The sequence below is a fragment of the Panicum virgatum genome, chromosome 7K (genome assembly GCF_016808335.1).
Source record: "Panicum virgatum strain AP13 chromosome 7K, P.virgatum_v5, whole genome shotgun sequence".
In the NCBI taxonomy this organism is placed as follows: Eukaryota; Viridiplantae; Streptophyta; class Magnoliopsida; order Poales; family Poaceae; genus Panicum; species Panicum virgatum.
Genome location: NC_053142.1, coordinates 14,203,319 through 14,223,298, shown reverse-complemented (window position 1 = coordinate 14,223,298; position 19,980 = coordinate 14,203,319). Strand labels below are relative to the sequence as shown.

The 19,980-nt window shown below is 44.1% G+C and overlaps 1 protein-coding gene and 1 pseudogene across 1 annotated transcript; one reads left to right on the top strand and one right to left on the bottom strand.

Moving 5' to 3' along the window:
- Positions 1 to 3,937: 3,937 nt before the first annotated feature.
- LOC120639824 lies at positions 3,938 to 7,987 on the bottom strand. The gene is made up of 4 exons (XM_039915763.1): positions 6,639 to 7,987; positions 5,842 to 6,038; positions 5,634 to 5,748; positions 3,938 to 4,281 (listed from the first exon to the last, which is right to left on the bottom strand). The coding sequence occupies exons 1-4, from the start codon at positions 7,743 to 7,745 to the stop codon at positions 4,222 to 4,224; spliced, it is 1,479 nt and encodes a 492-aa protein (XP_039771697.1). The 5' UTR covers positions 7,746 to 7,987; the 3' UTR covers positions 3,938 to 4,221.
- On the top strand, positions 7,744 to 12,201 carry LOC120639939 (annotated as a pseudogene).
- The last annotated feature ends 7,779 nt before the right edge of the window (positions 12,202 to 19,980 follow it).

The window sequence follows — 19,980 nt, the reverse complement described above, 5'->3', positions numbered from 1 at the left end:
AAGGTTACATTTACAAGAGTGTTGACACTTACATATGCATGCAATTAGGCAACATAGCAGTGAGATTCTGTTGCTTAAGGCCACTTGACTCTACCACAGTTTTGCTTGTTCTGGTTGGAGACTCCTTGCATGAGATGTATGTGTTAGTCTCCATCATAAGTACATATTTCAAAGCACAGCAAAAGAAATTACCATGTTGTGCGGATTTGACCACTTCGCAACAAGTCAACACCAGTATGCATTAGCCATTAGGGGATAGGAGAGGTTGTGGAGATCTCATTAGCAGGGATGCCAACAAAGTATTTCTGCCTCTACCTTATGCCTAACTTGAATACACTAGCACAAGCATCTTTTGTTGGCCTGTGCCTTGTGTCGATTGCTAACCTCCCCTAGTGATTAGAATTGACATCCGAGTTACACAAGGGTCATATAAGAGTTCAATGTAAAATAGGGACTAGCAGATAGGCACTCACAAATAGCATTCCCATGAAGCCATCAAAATATTCAATATGTTGCTTGTATTTTTTCCACTGGATCAAGATAGGAACTTGAGCCCTAACAATAACACCAGCCCCTGATGCAAACTTGGCAGCTTGCACCGGTTCATGCGGCCTTAGGTTCCCCTCAGCAACAGATATGGGTATTTTTCTCCCCATTACTTTGGTCATCCTATCAAGAAAAACTCCTCAAGTTGCTTCCCTTGCCTTCCTCGAGCCACCTCTTTGTGTAGGTACTACAATTCAAATTCTAAATATTGAACAAGTATAGAAACATTAGCACAACAACCATAAGGGTAACATAAGATCCAACCTTCGGATCTGGAATCCGACCGCCTAGGGTCGGTATTCTGCCCAGTCTCATCTTCATCTAGGTCATTACCAGCATATGCATATGACAAGTCCCTCTAGAGGATTTGAACGATTTTGTGCAACTGCTGGCGATTCTGTCTACACAGCATTGTCACCACCGCTACTGTTTCTTGCGATTGGTGATGTGTCTTCAAGCACCTGTTATTCAGGTGCACCTGTTGTCTATAGCTTTATCAGTATCCTTGATGAACATGCAGGAACAACTTCTGTTTGTTGGTGGGATTGACCTGACCCTCTTGGATTGTCTGCCTCCAGGAGCCACGAGGCATGTCACCACCTCTTTTCCTCCTATTTGCACAAACCTTCCTATGCCGAGTTTGTACAGGCCCTAAAGAATTTATTTAAAAAAATCAGAAGTTGTTGAAACAAATAAATCAGAAGCACTTGTATGTATTGGAAATATGTAGTCCCAGCATTGGAAATAACTAGTGCTGCTTCTAAGCATTGGGAATATCTAGTCCTGCATCCCTCACCCCCATCCAAGATAGAAGATGCACCTCAATTTCTAGGAGTGCCGCCTCCTATTCTAAGTTTGTATCATCATCTCCTATTAGGCTCCTCAACTTCAGGGATATTATCTGATAAATCGGACCCTTCACCCCGACAAGTATTCTTGCCAGACCTCTTCCCCTTCCTGCCTGAACCTCCCCCCTTTGAAGTTAGTTTTTTCTTAGCAACAAACTAAGAGTTGATGCCAAACCACTAATGCCAAGCTCCTTCATTATTTGATTGTTAGTCTTGATGTTGGCATCCCATTGCATTTTGTATTCACATTTTGACGGTTCTTACATGTGCAAAATAGATTTTAAGTATTAGTAACCTATGTTCATTACAGATTCATGACACAAGGGCGAATACAGACCCACTACAGCCTGTAATCTCGAAGAGGAGGCAAAGAGGAAGGATTGTGCAAAGACAATGGATGGATGTTCCATACCGACCCAATCGTCGGGGTAGCTGCTCATCGAAGGTAGTGGCTGACAGAGGAAGCAGCCCCGGTGTGGAGGTAGTTCCCTATGGAGAAGCAGATCCAGTGCGGAGGTAGTGGCCAACGGGTAAGCAGCTCCGGTGCGAAGGTAGTGGCCGACGAGGGAAGCAGTTCCAGTGCGGAGATAGTGGCCGACGGGCAGCAGATCTGATGCTAAGGTAGTGGAAGCTCCATCGTGGTGGCCTTCGATGGAGGTGGAAAGCTTTGTCGCAGTGCCCTTCGGTGGATGGAAAAGGCGAGAGGTGGAGGATGGGACTGATCCTAGGGGCAATTGATATAGTACGCGAGGAAAGATTTTAACAAATACCCTTGAGAGATGGGTAGCGGTGTGGCTTTTGGTTGAAGGTAGAAGGGACATTTTGAGGAAATATTTTCGGCTTTGGTGGCAGAGTTGCCGCCCTATGAAAATTCAGGCAGGGTCCCCCACTAACCTGGGGACCCCACATGTCGGTTTGATTAAAATCCCGTGTGAATGGTGTGCATGATTGGCTCAAATCCATAAGAGGTCGAATATAGTCCGTATTTCTATTTTTCAATCCTGAATTAAAACTTGTAACAGGTATTTCTTCCTCATATGAACTGCGAATTTGATGATTCTTTTTCATAATCTTATATTAAATCACCCTCTTTCCATTTAGTTGTGTTTTCCCCAAGTTATGTAACGTTATTTAGATCTTGTACATATCGTGTATTTTTTTTACACATAAGTACTAAAAAGAAACAACATGATTTTTCATAACAAATTGAATCTAACTTCATAATTTGTAATTGTAAGGTAAATACGACATTGTGTCCAAATTTGAGGTGTATATGAGTTCACATGTATTATTGTGCTATGCAAACTTAAAATTTTGTGTTGAGTTGCGAGGGATGTATTCATTTGCGAACAATGTATGACCCATCTTTGTTAAAACCACTAGAATATTTTTACAAGATTATCAACCTAAATGATGTCTTAGTTTGTACGATTTTCTGAGAAACTATTGATTTATTAATTTTTTTGCTAGTACCTTAGACATAGATGTTTGAATTACCCATACCAAACAATTGAATTTTGCTTCCATATCCAGCACTTGGCCTATGCTTCCATATATGATCCTGATTATAGTTTTTCTGTAATTTTGTGAATCCTATTGGAGGCACACGTAGTTCAATTTGAACATACTTTTCAAATTACTTGTAACAGTCAATATTATGACCGTGCGTGTTACATGGGCTGGAAACCTACTATGGGCCTTTTTTTAGTACAGCCTGATTCCTCCTGGCCGTTCATCTGCCCATCGATGATTCAGATCCCACGGTCGCTGGCGGTTACCGGCTCGGTCCCTTTTCTCCGGCAACCGGCTCGGTCCTTTTTCTCCTGCACCGGTTGCCTTCTCGAGGAAGCTTGCCGAGCTTCCCATGGAAGACAAAGAAGTACTTAATCGCCATTTCCACGTGCATCAGCATCTCTTTGACGCCTTGACGGCGCCACCCTAATTAAACGGAAGGAGAAACTCTAACTGGAGGTCGAATTTGACTACCTTGACTAGAAAAGGGGATTGGAGATGAAACAGAACGGGAAATAAACCAAAGACCAAGACTACACAAAGACTCAGAAATCTGGCTGATCAAACGGACGAATCTCAAATACCAAAAGACCAAAGGCAAAAAAAAAAAAGCCCGGAAGATATATAGGAATGCGGACCCCCATAGCTTGCAGTGTAGATTTTGCAAACCAGCACGATGTCTGTATGTGATGAAAGCCCGTAGTCTCCACGGCTAATTTTACCGTAGGTTGATTTTTCCATATCAAGAACCAGGAGATTTTTCCCCTTGTCGATGCATATCACAGTATCAGTAACACATTTAATTGAATGATTTATTTTTTTAATCTTTCCTGCATAAGTTAATTGATCATTAATACAGAATGATTTTAGATTTGTTGAGCATGATTTGCATTTACTTCAATTTGTTGCCGGTAGAGAAAAATATCACTTTTTTTTTGTACATTCAGTACAGTGCACGATAGCGAAACTGTCAGGTTGCTGGGAAAACAAACTTATCCAAACTTGATCGGCCAAAGCTCAACGCCCTAGGATAAAAAGTAATCAAGTAAACCTATCAAATCAAAGGACATGCATGCATCACATGACATACAATTCCCACCAACCTTGGCCATGGTTACCATAAGCTTTCCATTTCTACCAAGTTAAACTAGCAGCTTAAACTTAGTTACAGGCAGTAGCATATTTAATAATCAGCTAAATGTTAAGAGCTAGCTGACACATCACCACATTACATTATGCTGCAAATCAAAACATTAAAGCATTTGCGCTGCCACCGCCCCTTTCCTTTTCAACAGCTGAAAGCGATTTGCTGCAACTAGGGAGCAAAGTTCCCCTGCATAGTTGCTTCTGCAGCCTCCTGCGCGTTTTGCGATGCCTGCAATATGTACAAATACTTAACATAAATTCAGATGGCCTTCTGTTTTTGTATGTGTTTCATAAAAAACATTCAAATTGGATGCATTGTGTGACCGTCCTGCTGCTAGTAAATTAGACACAGTATCTCTGTACATTTCACAAAATTAACTGGCCACAACCACTGAATGCTTCCTATATAAAGCAAAAAAATTGTTTTAACACTAAAAAAATCCAAATATTACTATTTACTAGCATGGTTATCAAGGAATCTGCAAAAAAACAACTCATTTTATTTTTCTTTCATGGGAAGTACTTCAGTGAAATAATTAGCAGGATCATCATCCAAGGATATGCACAATGAAAACATTATTATTTTGTTTAATGCAAAGTACAACAATACTGCGTCATTCAAAAGGTCAAGAATTCAAACCCAACCCAATAATAACTATCATCATTTCTATACGGGTTGTTGAATCTTCAAGGTTTAAAGCAAACTATTAGATAATCCCAACCATACAATTCTGTATCTTAAACAAACACCCTTATACCCTTTGCTTTAGCCCTCAATCGTTGATCAACCTTGACACCCACATTTTAGTTGAACCAGTGGAAAGGAAAAACAAAGAGGAAAGTCAAAATAGATTAAATAATTAAAGCTCCATACTAATGGTAAAAGGGGAACTTAGTGAAAACAAAACGCAGTATTAAGGTTGACCCGTCTGTAAAGTGAAAAGGCACATTGTCAGGCTAAGCTCCGCACAGTGGTAGAGGGTAGTGCCCACTGCATAAAACATTAAACCACCTAATAATGACCTGTGCCAAGTATTTCCAAGAACCATCATGAATACAACATGGATTTACCAAAACATCAGAAAATTGAAGGCTACAAAACATCATACAGCAGCAGTTGAATGAGAAGATTGTTAAACAAGCTCCTGAAATCCATTCTCAGGTAACCATGTCATCCACAGAAGCACCCATATGGATTAGATTGCATACAAGAGGAAATAAACAATAGCCCTGTTATAGCAAGCTTTCATTTCAGTCTAGATCTTTGTTTAACTCTCTTGCACATGATATATTTGCAATCTTCTTTTTGTCAAACAAAGGCAGGTGTTCTGCCATTCAATGAAACAAAGCCAAGGGTTAAAGAATACTTATGATTCAAAGTTCTCAGTTTTTTCCTGTTAGTACTCAGCTATTAGATTCTGAGGAAGATCAGACAACAAATTTTACTCCAAAGGTTATGCATGTATTACCTCCACATTTACCACCATCATAATTGGCATACAACCAAGAGATGTAAAAGCTTATACAACATATAATAGTAGCTCAAATGGAATTAAGCATCTTACTGAACCAGACTCCTACCTGAGTTAAGCTTAACTTGCAGGCGAACTTCCAGTAAAGAACTAACTTGTGATCTTCTGGAACCACCTCTGTTGCCCTTCCAGCGCAAAAGATTGCATAAGCATCAGCTGCATACCTGGAGTATTAACCAGATTTCAAATTACTTAATGGGAATGGTTAAGAAACAACATTAAATAAATGCTTATATGCTACCATCGAACCCACTCACTTGCCAATGCCACAAAGCTCTGTAATGTAGGTCCATTCCTCTTCAGCATAAGCCCTAGAGAATCTCTGGATCCTCTTTGCTTTCACACGCTGGCATCCCAGAGGTGCTAGATACTTTGCCATCTTTTCAGGATCAGCTGTATATGCAGTCTGAGCATCAGGATAGCGTTTAAAGAAGCCCTTCACTTTCTTCTTGACCTGCAGCAGTAAATAAAGGGCATCGAATCCTTGAGGTTTAAGCTTGAACGTGACATCAAAGCAACAGCAAACAGGCAAATAATAAATGTAAATGCTGAATTATTATTATAAAAGTAAAATTGAACTAGGTAAGTGGTTTGATGAGCTAGCAACAGTTATCGGGATGATAAATAGCCACGGTAAACTAAATGTGAAACGCCTATCCGAGCCAGGGTTACACTAAAAACACACAAAAAATTGATAAGATAGCATCTTCCGCAATGCGGTAGAATACATGACAACGATAGACAAAACAGACCTGTGCCACGCACAAACTATAACATGTGTTCCACTTATCAAGTTTGTTCGTCAACCCTATTTAAAAGTCACTGTGGAAACACGTGCATAATGCTTTTATATTGAAGCATGAAGTAGGTATAGACAACCTTTACTAAGTTCACTCATTTGTAATGGCAACATAAGTTAGTCTCTTTCGCTTTGATAGTCATGGAAAATGATCTGAATGAATCAAGCAGCTGACTATTGACTCTAGCTGATAGTTTGGTTACAATAACATTCATGGAGAGAACGTGGAGTAGAAAAAAAAATTAAACAGCTCACCTGAGCTCCTGTCGTTACGTTGAGAAGCATACATATTACCATGACCTTCCAGGGGTCAGGTGCATACTTCTCCTGCAGGAGGTTATGTTTGGAACGCGGCGGGGGTACCAGCTGTTTCAGTGGCAGGCGGCGATACTTGTCTGACCGTTTCTCAGCAGCACTAAGCGATGGTGATTTTTTTCTTGGCTTCTTCGTCTCGCTAAATTTCTTCTCAGACCTTTTCTTTTCCTTTACCATTACCTCTTCTTGTGGACGTGAGACTGATGCTGAGCGTGGTTGTTTTGTGTTCGATGTCGTTGTCATGGCAGCCATAAAGGTCCCATTTGCAGTGAGCTGAGAAGACAGAGATGGTGGGTGATCTTGAGGAAGCAGCCTGGCTGGATGATCAGGGGTTTTTGGAAGTGATGGAGCATTGCGACCTTCCTGGCGGTCAGGCTTGTAGCAGAACTGGTCAAAGAACGCACCAAAAGGAGAGGAATAATTGGAGTCCTGATCAATGGGATTGGGATAAGCCATGGCAGGGACGAAGCCTGCCGGCATTGGCTGTTGCTTCCTCAACTCCTCAATTCTCATCCTGAGGATCTCGCGGTCGCTCAGCACTGGGATCTTGCCGCCTCTGAACCTCTTTACACTCCGACTAACACTAGCACCACCATCAGCTGCTGCTGCCCCTCCGCCTTGGGGATGGACACCCACGGGTAATGGCGCCTGGCAGGATTGCCCCTGCTCCATATTACCCCGCCTCTGCTCCTTTGTCGCCGCGGCCATCTCCAAGATTTGGGCGGTGGTGGCAGGGGCGGACGGCGATGGGGTAGCCGCCGCCTCCTGATACCTGCTTCTCTTGTGCTTCTTTCTCTCCTCCTTCCGCTCGGCCTCCTCCACCAATGGAGATGCCGCCGCCAACTCCTGCTTCCTCTTGCGCCCCTTGCCCGCTGCCACCGCCGTCGAGGTTAGGGTTTCGGGAGCGATTGGCGCCGGAGACTCCAGCATGGAAAAGGGAGTCGCCGGGGGTCGAGGAGACTCCGAGGAAGCCGCCGTGACCTCCGCACGCTCCCTGTGCTTCTTCCTCCTCTTCTTGTGACGCGTCGCCTCCAACTCATCTGCCATGGCCGCCGCCGCCGCCGCCGCCACCACCACCACCGACGTCGCGCACAGTGGCGACGGGAGCAGGACGGGAGGGATTCGGACGGTGATCGCCCCGGACCGGTGGCGGGCGGGCGAGGCGATTGGGAGCGACTAGTGAGACCACTATCCGCCGTCTCTGATTTGGGGAGCGAGTGAATGGGGGAAGACGGATGGGGAAAGAAGGGGAATAGATGGTGTTTTTCGCGGCAAACTCCGCCGATGTTGCCGCCAAAAGATATAGAATATCTAATTAATAAAGATGGGGAAACGAATTCGATCCGCAAATATCACGTCTATCAAATACCTAATCTATTATTACTATTTTTTCGCGAATGTACCTGAGCACATATTTCATTAAGAAGAAGAGAGTTATAACGACACTGCTACGAGAGAGCCCTCGTAGGGCACAGGGTTACAAGACCATCAAGAAGATGGCAACGACCGCAAGCGAGCTAAACTACACAGAAGGAAAGAAATGGGATGCCACCCAACCTAATAAACCTAGACAAGACCAATAACCATCTCTGCAGAAAAAGGTACATCGTGGCCATGATTGTCTACGGCGATTAACTACTCGAAGCTACAACTAAGATGGCGAAGCATCCACCTAGACGGCAAAGCATCCGTCCAAAACCGATCAGCGCGGCAAATGGCAGCCAAGCATCTGCCAGAGAAGCGATGACGACGGCAAATCTTCCGCCAAGACGACAGTGGTGGCAAAGCATCCACCAGCAAAGCACAAGACCACAGCGGTGTAGCATCCGCTAGAGACGACCACAAGCGTTGACACAACATGGTGAATATGCAACAAGAAGGCACCGACAGGGGTGGACGACGACCTCGGAGCGACCACCAATCGCAGCGACCATCCAACGCCAAAGCCCCCGAACGGCGGGTAGTGCCGACAGGCCAGCCAGGCGCCAGCTGCCCCCGGCGGCGGCGGCAAAGTCAACAAAACGCCAACAACGCCGCGCACCAGGGGGCACCCACAGCAGCGCCAGTCACCGGAGCCGAGGCGCCACAACAAGGGCAAGCCTAGGAGGCGATGCCTGACTGGCGGCCGGCGACCACGGACACCAGCATGGGGAGGGTTGTGGCGACCGTAGCACCAGCACGGTGGCGCACCCCTGACCGACGGCCGGCGAAATAGGGGCACCGCCGAACAGATCCAGCCCGGGGGCGACCGGATCCGATGAAGGGACGCCCGGATTTGCCCCCTTGTGATGACGACCGGCGACCAGAAAAGGCGGCAGTGTTTGCAGGTTGGGAGGGGGAGGAGAAAAGAGAGGGAGGGATCAAGGCGAGCAGGGCCCGCTTCGCCCGAGCCGCGGGCCGCCGCCGCCGCCCGGCCGGCAGCGGCGGCGACGGCCGGATGCGGCCTGTGGGAGGGAAGCGGGGGCAGGTAGAAAAATCACCCGAGTCGCCTGAGAGGGCAACGCTGGGGGGAGTCTGTTACTCTTATCTGTTGTTACTATGTAAAAATTGAAACTTTTTGATACATTTGTCACCAAAATTAACTTACACATGTTCTCACATAACATGTCTCAAAGGTCCACATGTAAAGCATTTTGTTTGACACCTAATGGGCGGACCGAAAAAATTAAGAGATGCGTAAAATCTATACTATAAAAAGTTAAAACTTTCTAATACATTTCTCACCAAGATTTAATTTACTCACATTCTCACAAAACATCTCTCAAAGGACCACATGTAACACATTTGTTGCATTTGTTTGACAGCATCATGGGTAGACCGAAAAAATTGAGAGATGCGCTAAATCGGAAGAACTTTTGTCACCGTGCCTTCTCTACCCATAGGCCTGTACCCGCACAGGCGACATTTTGAGCGATGGTTCTTTTCCTCCACTATTCGTATTCGACTCCAGGACTTCTCCGCGGCATTCACGTTTGCCTACCATATTACCGCCGCACGCACACGATCAAGCCGGCGCCGCGGACCACGCCTCCCGCCGCAACTCCTCGCCTTCTGCTTGGCCGTGGATCACGCCGCCCATCCGCGATAGGTACACCTCGCCTCGCTGCCGTCCGCTGCGTTAAGCGATTCGCGCTAGCCGCTATAGAGTTTGTTGCTTTCTGCGAGCCCTGGTCACGGGCCTTCGCAGCAGCCGCAGGCGCAGCCCCTCACCTAGGCCAAGTGCACGGGGCTTCCAATCCCGTGTCTCCGGTAGGTCGCCCTGTACATGGTCCGGTTTCACCTGATTTTGATTACAAACCAACCCAGACGTACGCGGGTTGCCCGGTTTGAAACCAGACCACGTACAGGGCGACCGGCAGGTTCCTGCCTTAGGCGTCCGCTTCCAACTCCGGGCAGGTCCTCCTCCCTCGCCCCATTGAGGCCCCTGCCGATCTGGAGTCCGGCCCTCCGCCAGCCCGGCCCAACTCCGTCCTCCCGCCCCCTCCTGCCGTCGCAGGAAATGGCGAGCGCCGCAGCTCCCGCCGCCCCCTCCTCAGCCGAGGACGCAGAGGAGGGACTCCGATGGCGGAAGGCTGAATGGGCAGGCGGCCACGCCCTCGCTTCCGCAGCTACGGGAGGAGGTGGAGGCGCCGGAACGACCGGCTCATGTAAAGTACGAGCTTCATGACACTCCTGGATTATGCATGTGCTGGGCTAATTCGTGCGGGCATGATGTACGGTGTGCTAATTTGAGGTGTTTTTAAGCTGTGTTGCAGTTCCTCTGGTGATATATGGATTCCAGCATTACATCTCCATGGTTGGCTCCATCATCCTGATCCCTCTCGTGATGGTTCCTGCAATGGGTGGCTCGGCAGTGAGTGCGGCATTGATCCTGTAGTATTACTTGCTGTATGACTGATTTAGTGAATATTTTACTTAAGGACTGCTGTTTGGATGTGTGTTGATCAGGATGACACAGCAGCGGTGGTGTCCACGGTGTTGCTTGTCACAGGGGTGAATACATTGCTGCACATGCTCATTGGAACGAGACTGCCTCTTGTGCAGGGGCGCCCATCCTTTGTTTGTATACCTTGCTCCTGCACTCGTGATCATAAACTCCCCGGAGTTCTTTGGGCTCAATGACAATGTATGCATATTTTCATTTGTGTTATGGTATTTTAGTGCCTATAACATGGCCAATGTTGCAGTCATGCATAGTTCTCTTGGTTGTGGACCTCGGGCAATCCTGACTGAGCTTGACAGCTTGCAGTTGATTGTAGAATTTTAAGCACATAATGAAGCACCTGCAGGGAGCTATAATAATGTACATGTGCACTCCAAGTGATCTTGGGATATACCGGCCTCATGTCACTATTTCTAAGGTGCGCCTGAATTTCTGTTAATAAATACAAAACCATTTTCTTGTCCATCCAATTAAATGCGAACAAATGATTGCCTTAGCAGTGACTGAATAAAAAAAATTAGCTTAGATGAGATGCACTCGTATAAGAAATATAAAACTTGATCTGAAGTTTCATTCTGAATGCCTAATATTTCAAGTCTTATCCTGGTCAGAATCATCTTTCATATGGCCATACAATATAAACATTGCACATGACATATTCTTGTGCGTAGATGACTTAAAAGCTACAAGGGTCATCGCAGTTACAACTTACAAGTGAACATTGTTTGTTTCCAGCCATAAACACCTTTTCACGTTTGTTGTAACTGATGAATACATTCACTGATGCACCTGGTCTTTTTGTTGCACAATTCACCATATGTTATTGTGACAAGTAGTTATCCTCAAGTGATGTCTACCATATTTGTATTTTGCCTTTATCTGTTATTTCAGGTTGATAAATCCAGTTGTTGTCTCACCAACAGTTGCAGCTGTTAGACTTTCATTTTTCAGCTATATATGGTTTTGCTAAATTAGGCACATATATAGATATGGGAATTTTGCAGTTGTTGATGGTGGTTATTTTTGCACTTGTGAGTATGCAGGAAATCACTTTTCAGAAGCAGTGTGATATAATGTGAATAATGAAACATTGTTCTTTTCTGATCGTTTATCTATTTCACTTGTGGCAGTACCTCCGGAAAATAAAGTTATTTGTCTACAGAGTGTTTCTTATTTATGCAGTAAGATTTTGGCTTATAATATTGATTGGATGTGTGATTTTGTGCTGCATGGTGGTTAGTATGAGAAGCTAATTTCTGAACTCTTGATGCTTCCTCTTTAGGTTCCTCTTGGATTAGGAATCACATGGGCCATTGCTTTTGTCCTCATAGCAACTGGAGTTTATAGCTACAAAGGTTGTGATGCAAACATTCCAGCTTGTGATGGAGCACACCGGCTTAAGACACTTCACATGCCTTAAGATTTTCACCTTGGTTCAGATTTCCATATTCAATGCAATGGATCACTCCGGCTTTTAGTTGGAAAATGGGCCTTGTGATGTGTGTTGTATCAGTTATTGCTTGTGGATTCTGCAAGTATACGATTGCTCTGAAAGTCTGAAGTTTGATATCTGCATCGCTTTCCTTTGGAATTTTTACTTTTCTTAGTAAGCCAACAATAATTATTTGAATAACATCTACCCATTGGCACATTGCCTTACCAACATTTGCAAACTTCTTGCTAATGATCAACTTGACATTGGTTTTCTTCTTTGTTCGTTTCAACCTTCCAGGTGATTTAGTATTTTTTTTCTGTTGTTGGGTGGGTGGGTGTGATTGGATCAGGGCTGCTCGCTGGGAGAAGAAAAAGGAGATCCAAGGAGATAGTCACAGGGATTAATGTCCCAGCGAGGGGCAAAGGAGACCCAACCGGTCCAGAGTCGGTGGCGCGGGCAAGGGCGGTGGGGGCTCCTCGAGCTAGCCTCCCCTCTCATCTAACCGCAGGTATTTTCTAATCCTTTTGAGTTCTTCTTCTTGGATGTGTTTTCCCTTGTTGAGAGGAGCAATTTCTCCATCTGCTGCATGTTTGTGTTTATCAGACCTCTGAAAGATGCATGCTTCACTATTCTTGCTATTAAGTAACTGTTCATATTTTGATATAGACCAGTTTGCTGAAACCAGTCAACCATCTGAATCTGTACCTGGCTATTAATTCCCTATGCATGCGTGGTTTGTTCCCTTTGTTATAGTCTATAGAATTGCCCTGCTACTACATTCAACAAACATAGGCATGATAACTAGAAACAATGTCAATTATGTGAGTTTCCTGTTTCATCAACAATCCGGCTGTTCGGAATTTTTTTGCGCTGGATGATCTTTTTCTTGGGACTATAAATAAAAACTATTATCTGACACAATGAGATTGTTCTGTAGATTCTGTGATTTATCACTCAATTTGACAAAGAGTGCAAATATCGAACAAAATCATACTATATTCCCTATATGGAAATTTTGAGCTGTTTGGTACATTGTTTTGTGTTTTGATAAATTTATTCCATGGTTCATGTCCTCATTGAGAAAAAAATAATTGGAGATGCATGTGGAGGTGGCACGTGTTTAAAGAACAATTATTTCAAAATAATTTGATTGTATCAAGGGACTACTAAAAATTAAAAAATATTTATTAATTTCATAGAAATTGAATCTAACCTAATATAAACTAATTAACGAACTCAGACCACCACATAGAGTTATGAAAAATTAGTTAGTAGATTAATGGTGCACAAATAAATCTGAATCAATTAAACTGTAAAAAATATATAACAACTTCAAGGTTTTGTATCCAAGGATGTGTTATGTTCAATCTATGTGATGTTTGGCCGATCACACTCTTCAAAGCAGTCTAACATGATCCTTGGTGAGTTATAAATTGTAAATTATAAAATAACATGAACTGAATGTAAATGTGATGATTCGATGCACTTCTATCACGATTTACAAGCACTCCAGTGACCATCAAGTTCAGCATCAATAAATTTTGCACTCATGGTTTGGTCGAAGTCCGCAACAGTACGTCAAAATCAAATATGAATTTAAAAATGAATAAAATTTGCATAAAAAACAAAATTCATAATTCGCGTAGAATTAAAAGAATATCAGCGTTGAGTCCACAAGGCATATCTCCCTAGTCGAGTATGGATCCAACGAATATCTCAATTTCACTGGACCAACAGAGGGCTAAGGGGACCAAACCAACAGACTGCATGGCAAATAGTTCGAAGTTCATCATATCTGCATATCTCTGTCACATGATTTCAACGGTATTCCAAAACCCTTCGCTATCCTGAGATGTGTGCGCACACTTGGAACAATGGGAGAACAACATAGCTTTGGATAGTGCAGATTCCTAATTTTAAAAAATCATAACCTTATCTAGTGAATACTGAATACATACCAATGCTTGGTAATTTAAAAAGTTCTTGTAACACCATTGGCTAGATTTTCCAGACCAGTGAAATCCTTTGTATCTCAGGAATGTTGCATGTCTTTGTATCTCAGGAATGTTGCATGATCTCCCTGAGGTAGAACAAATTACATTCAATACGTAAGCACATACTTCTATGAAACTCAAGTCGGAAAGCACTCTAAATAATATGGATATGCTAGCAATGATGCTAATATGAAATCCAAGATCTGCGATAGAAGAAGGAAAAAAAAATGACTTATCTAGATTCTAATAAGGAGCAATCAACCCATCACCAGTATCAACTTGCTGATCCCACAGCATCAGTGCAAAGTAAGCATCAGAAAAGACACACACATTAAACAGCTTAGTGCATTGAGGATTTTTCTCAAATGTCAAAAGAAAAGCGCGTCTCTAATTTAGAAAAGCAATTAGGAACAGGTAAATTAATGATCAAACATATTTTTTATGATGTAATGTTGCTTTACTGTCATCAACGGGTGTCCCATGGTATGTGATCTCAGTAAGCAGAGCACCAATATAAGTGTCAATATTAATAGCTAGTGACATCAGGGTTCCTGACTAATAAACAACAGAAATGTGGAAAGTTGATTCTCCAAACCTCAGCAACAGCAAATCAAAGCTTGGCTTCTTCAAACTCCTCCTTTACTCCCCTCACAGAAACCCACACAGACTGCATAAACCAATAGGTATCAGAACAATAGCAAGATTAAAATAGCACAAGAAAAGGAAAAAAGTATGAGATTAGTAGTCCAATAGCAAGATTAAAATACCACAAGATCAAATTCCTATGTATTCTTTTTTTTTCTAGAAATACATGAGTAACTCTGAAACTCAATGATTAGTAGTCCACAAATGATACCAGTTGGTGGAAGTGCTTTAGACTCGCTAACAGTAAGCAGAGTTGACACAGTTGCCGTGGCAGGATTGCCAGGGTATTATGGCAACTAGGACTTGCTAAACCAACTATTCCATAATCATATCCACCCACTAAAGCACCACTTCGAATATGCAATGGCCACACAAAGAAACACCCGCCGCTGAGACAATTCGACTTTGTGTACCAAGGAAAATGTACCCAGAAACACCAATACATTAACATCAACAGCTAGCAAACATCCAATGGAACATCCGACGGCCACCAATCGGAGGCTTCAATGCTCACACTGCAGGCTTCAACGACAGCCCCTCCGCCGGTCGGCCCGCTCTGCCTTCGCGGCCTGGAGGCTAGGGATCGATTCTGCACCCGGTTTCTTTTCGTCCTTTCCAACTTCCAATTACAAAAAAAATGGCAGACCATGCTTGCTCCGGCCTCCAACCTCCAGCCTCCACCCACACCGCTTGTGACGCCACCTCCTCCCCACCCTTCCTTGTGCCGCCATGCGCCGCTTCGAATCTGCCAGGGTGCGGATCAGAGGAGATTCGACGGAAGCAGCAGATCGCCCAACTCGCGACGCTCGGCAGCGAGCTCGGTGAGAATTTATTTTGAGCTTGTCGCTAAAGGGCCGCCAGTGCCGGTAGCATGGCGTGCCTGGCTCTTATGTGGCAAGGTGGGCGCCATGGCCGCCGGCGGGGAAGCAGAGGGACGATGGAACCGAAGAGAAGAGTACGAGTGAGTCCTGCGATAGTTTTGCTCCCTTTCGCAGCTCGAGCATGCCAGCGCGCGTTTTACCCTCCCACCTTCCCCAATCAATATTCCCATTCCTGTTTCGGCAAAACAACCTGATAGATCATTCCTTTAAACAAAAATGGAAACAAAACAAAACAACCCGATTGCACTCCCCCATCGACCAGTTTCCTAATTGTTGACGGTCCTTAAGTGTCGTTTTCGACCGTCAACTCCTGCAGCTTTTTACCGAAAATAATCACCAAACCTAGATAAAGGGCTTATGACTAATCATTTCCACGAGTTTTGGTGAATTGTCATTTGCCGGCACCCACATCCATAAAAGGGAGAAAACACAAAAAGTGGGTCCAAAAGTCAGAGCAAATTGGGGAACCAAGGCAAATGCACCACGGGATCTCGACAAGGGCCCACATGTCAGACTCCCCGAGGAAGATAAGGACGACCTGCTGCCAGGTGGGGTCGGCCGAACCTGGCCAGCAGCCCGTCCAGGTGCACTTCGACGTGGCGTGCCCCCTACTCCTCCTGATCACCTTCCATATATGCTTTTGGCGGGAACCGACCCTGAAGACTATAAAAGGGGCCTCCTTCCACCTCTCTCACACACACACACACCATTTCATATGTGAAGGAGAAGAGTAGAGAGGCTCCACCTCTTTGTATCATCAGCCTAGGGAGTGTGTGAGGAAGGAGTGCGGAGAAGAGCCAGACTTGTCGGCGTCTCTTCGGCTTTGTACCTCTACGGATACGGTACATTTAGAGTACATATCCGGGTTCTTCTATTCGGTGAGTTGTAGTAAAGTTATTCTTTTGTTCTCATTCATTCGTGGGTTCATCGTCCGTTCTCGTAGCGGATACTCTAGAAGAGGGCCCCTGATAAAGACGGGATAACCCTGCGTGACTCTAGAGTAGTAGTCGAAGGCATAGGCGTGGTGTCTGAGCCTTAGATTACCTTTGTTTGTCTCTAGCTCAGCTGGTATTGTGGGGTAGACGGCAGGTGGTGACAGCCCTGTCGGTCTGCTACGGAGACAGTCTGCATGGTTAGTGAATGTGACAATCCAGATTTTACGGGTCAAAAGTAAAATTTTTGTGTTGCTTTAAAAATTTAAACCATGACAATCCGGAGCAAGGGTATTTTTGTAATTTTAAAAAATGTAAAGTCTTTTTTTTACAAAATAGTTTTGCAAAAGGGGAAAATTTCAAAATGTATGAGGGGTTAAAATGCACATTTTTTCACTTTTACCCTCATAAAAAGATGTTTTTATGCCTAAGGCCACCCTTGCAATTTTAAAAATAAGTTGTGTTCTTTTGCATTTTAAAAGATTTGACAGATTTCAAAATAATTTCTAATCCTTTGATCTAGTGAAAATTTGCACAACATGAAAGTTGTAGAATTTGAAAAAACTGAACAACTTTCATGTTGGGCACTTTTTCATTTGAGCCCTAAAACAGCAGAAAATTTTATGTTTACAGTTAACCCCCTGAGTTTTTGGAGAATTTCAAAACCACCCCTCCTATTCATCTCCTTCCTCCCTTCACTGCCGAAACAGGGGCGCCGCCGTCCGCCGTGGTTCTCACCACCGCCGCCGGTCTCCCACCCCCAGGATGAACCGCTGCCTCCACGCGTCGCCGAAGCACCCTGCCACCGCCTCTTCTTCTCTCCGCTGGCAACCCGCGCGCGCGTCACGCCGCCACACCAAGCCACACCGCCGGCCACCCCCTGGGAAACAAACGACCGCCGCGGGATGATGCCCATGACCTCGGCGAAGCTGATCCTCTCCTCTACTCACTCATCCTTCTCTTCCCTTGCCTATAAAAGGCAGAGCCGAGCTCCCCTTCCATACACACAAGCCCAACGCGGCCCCCACCCGCCATTGACGCCGGCGAGGTCACCCCACCGTGGCGCCGCTTCTTCAATGCCACTCTGCCCAAATCGTCACTACCATTAGCTTCACCTCGCTCCATCGATGCTCCAAAGCTCGCCCGCCCCTCCCAAACCTCGCCGAAACATCGCCACGCCGAGCGGCCATCGCCAGCGGCGGCCATGCTCCGCGGACAACTCACCCCGGATTACCCCGAGCCCCACCACACCCCTCTGCAGGTGCGGCCCGAGTCCCTAAGTCCCCCTAGCCCCTCCACTGTCGCCGCCGACCACCCTAGAATGGTGCAAGGACCTGATTGCTTGGCTTTCAGTTTTCCTAAGGTCCTTTCTGCAAATAGTTAGTTCCTTTTTTTTAAATCCTGTGAACTTTGAAAAATCCTAGTAATTAGTAGAAAAATCAAAAAAATGCCAAACCAGTTTTATTATGCTCCTCTTAACTAGATCTATAACCTTGGCTACTAAAGTTTGAATAAAAACTTATATTGTGTGCTCTAACTTAATTGTTAGAAAATGAGTGTTTTATTTATATCTTTTTAACCATAGCCCTGTTCTGCTTGATTTTTGAAACATGTAATCCATGTGCTAAGTATGTTCTTGTATAAAATTTGTAGCCCAAATGTTTGCTTTTTGCTTGTTATTTCATGTGTTTTATTTTAAATGCTTGAAAATTCATGCTTTATTTATATCTCATGTTCCAGTATTATGTTGTTTGTGATCTTTGAACCATGTGTTGTCCATGCTATGAGTAGCACTGTGTAATTTTTGTAGATAGCATGGGTTCTTAAATATTTTTGATATATGATGCTTGATTCATGTTTATTTTGTGAAGACATGTCTTTTTGATATTTGAACCCTAGTTGTTGAATTCTTTTGAATTCAAATTCTAGATTTGAATTCAACCCACCCCATGTTCCTGATTAGAACTATCTTTGCTTTCTTTTGATTTCAAACCATGCTACTTAGTGCAGCTAATCTTGTTATTTTATGCAATTCCTTGTGTTTACTTTTACTCTATAAGCGATTGCCCAGAAAAGTAACACTTTTAAGCTTGGTCTTAAATGTTTACTTTATTGGATAACAACTTTTTAGTGAAGGAAAGCTATACTTAAGCACTTCACTAATTTCGAGTACTGCATTGCATATAGAAATAATATCAATAGTCTACGGAACATACGAATTCATCAAGGAACCAGACGAGAATATTTCCGAAGTCCAAGTCAACATTACGAAAGATAACAAAGACCTCAACGTGAACCCGAAGTCCAAGAGTGAACTGCATGAAGTCCAACCAACATCGCGGAATTAACTGTAGTCCCGAACTTCAATTCGGAAGAGCTAATGCTTACTGACTCTATAGACTAAAGGCAAGCCCCGGTGCATAATCCTATCATTTTAAATTATGCAACTTATAGTTATTTATTTACTTGTACATTTAAGTTATTGGAGTTGAATGAAAACCTTAGATGCATAATTCTAGGTTCCTATTGATTGAACACTAGAAATTTGAGTCCGAAATAGCGGCTATGCTAATAGGACTGGTAAAAGTCGAGTGATTGCCTGTCACTCACGAGCTTTATAGGAGTTGATTGTTTACTTTCTGCAATCACTATAAGGACCATGGACGGATTGGGTTACAAGTTTCATGGTGGTAATCCGTCTGTGTTGATAAAACTTGATAAGGCCGCAGTGTGTGGTAGTGTTGATTAAGCATATGAAAGTACTAGCCACATGCCGTAAATATGGTACGCGGCAAGCCTAGTAACCAATCGGCCCAGCAAGTGGACATACCTTCCACTCTCTCGTAGAGATAGGGAGTTATTTTATATTGCAACACCACGGCTGCAGAGAGGGTCGGGCTCGCTGTAGTCGGGGAGAGTGGCGTTGATCCACGACCCGGAATGAAAGGCAAACGGTTGCTTTGGAGAGACTCAACGGTACTCCAAGCGTGTGTGTTAGGTTTTACCTTGCAAGGATTGAAATTCGGTTCGAACTGTTCCGCCTTTCACGGATATTGAGACTGCTTAATCTCTTTGCCACATAGAGTAAGAAATGGAACCAAGATGACACTCAATCTTATTGGATGCAAATAATTTTCTCTACCATGCCTGTATAGATAGGTGCAAATCTAGAACGGTTAATCCAATTAGAATTTGAAAGTTAAAACTTGAAATTAAGGACCTACTCGTTATTGCTTTTCAGCAAATAAACTCCACAGCCTTCACAAACCTTGCATGTCTAGTTAAAGGGATGTTATACCCTTAGATGGGTCAGCCTTGCTGAGTATTAGTATACTCAGTCTTGCTTTTAACTTTGTTTTCAGGTAACTCTTGGAATGCCTAGTGAGATTGACATCATGTACGGGCTTCATCATGATGTCATATATCGTCGCTAAATATCGTTTTCTTTTCCG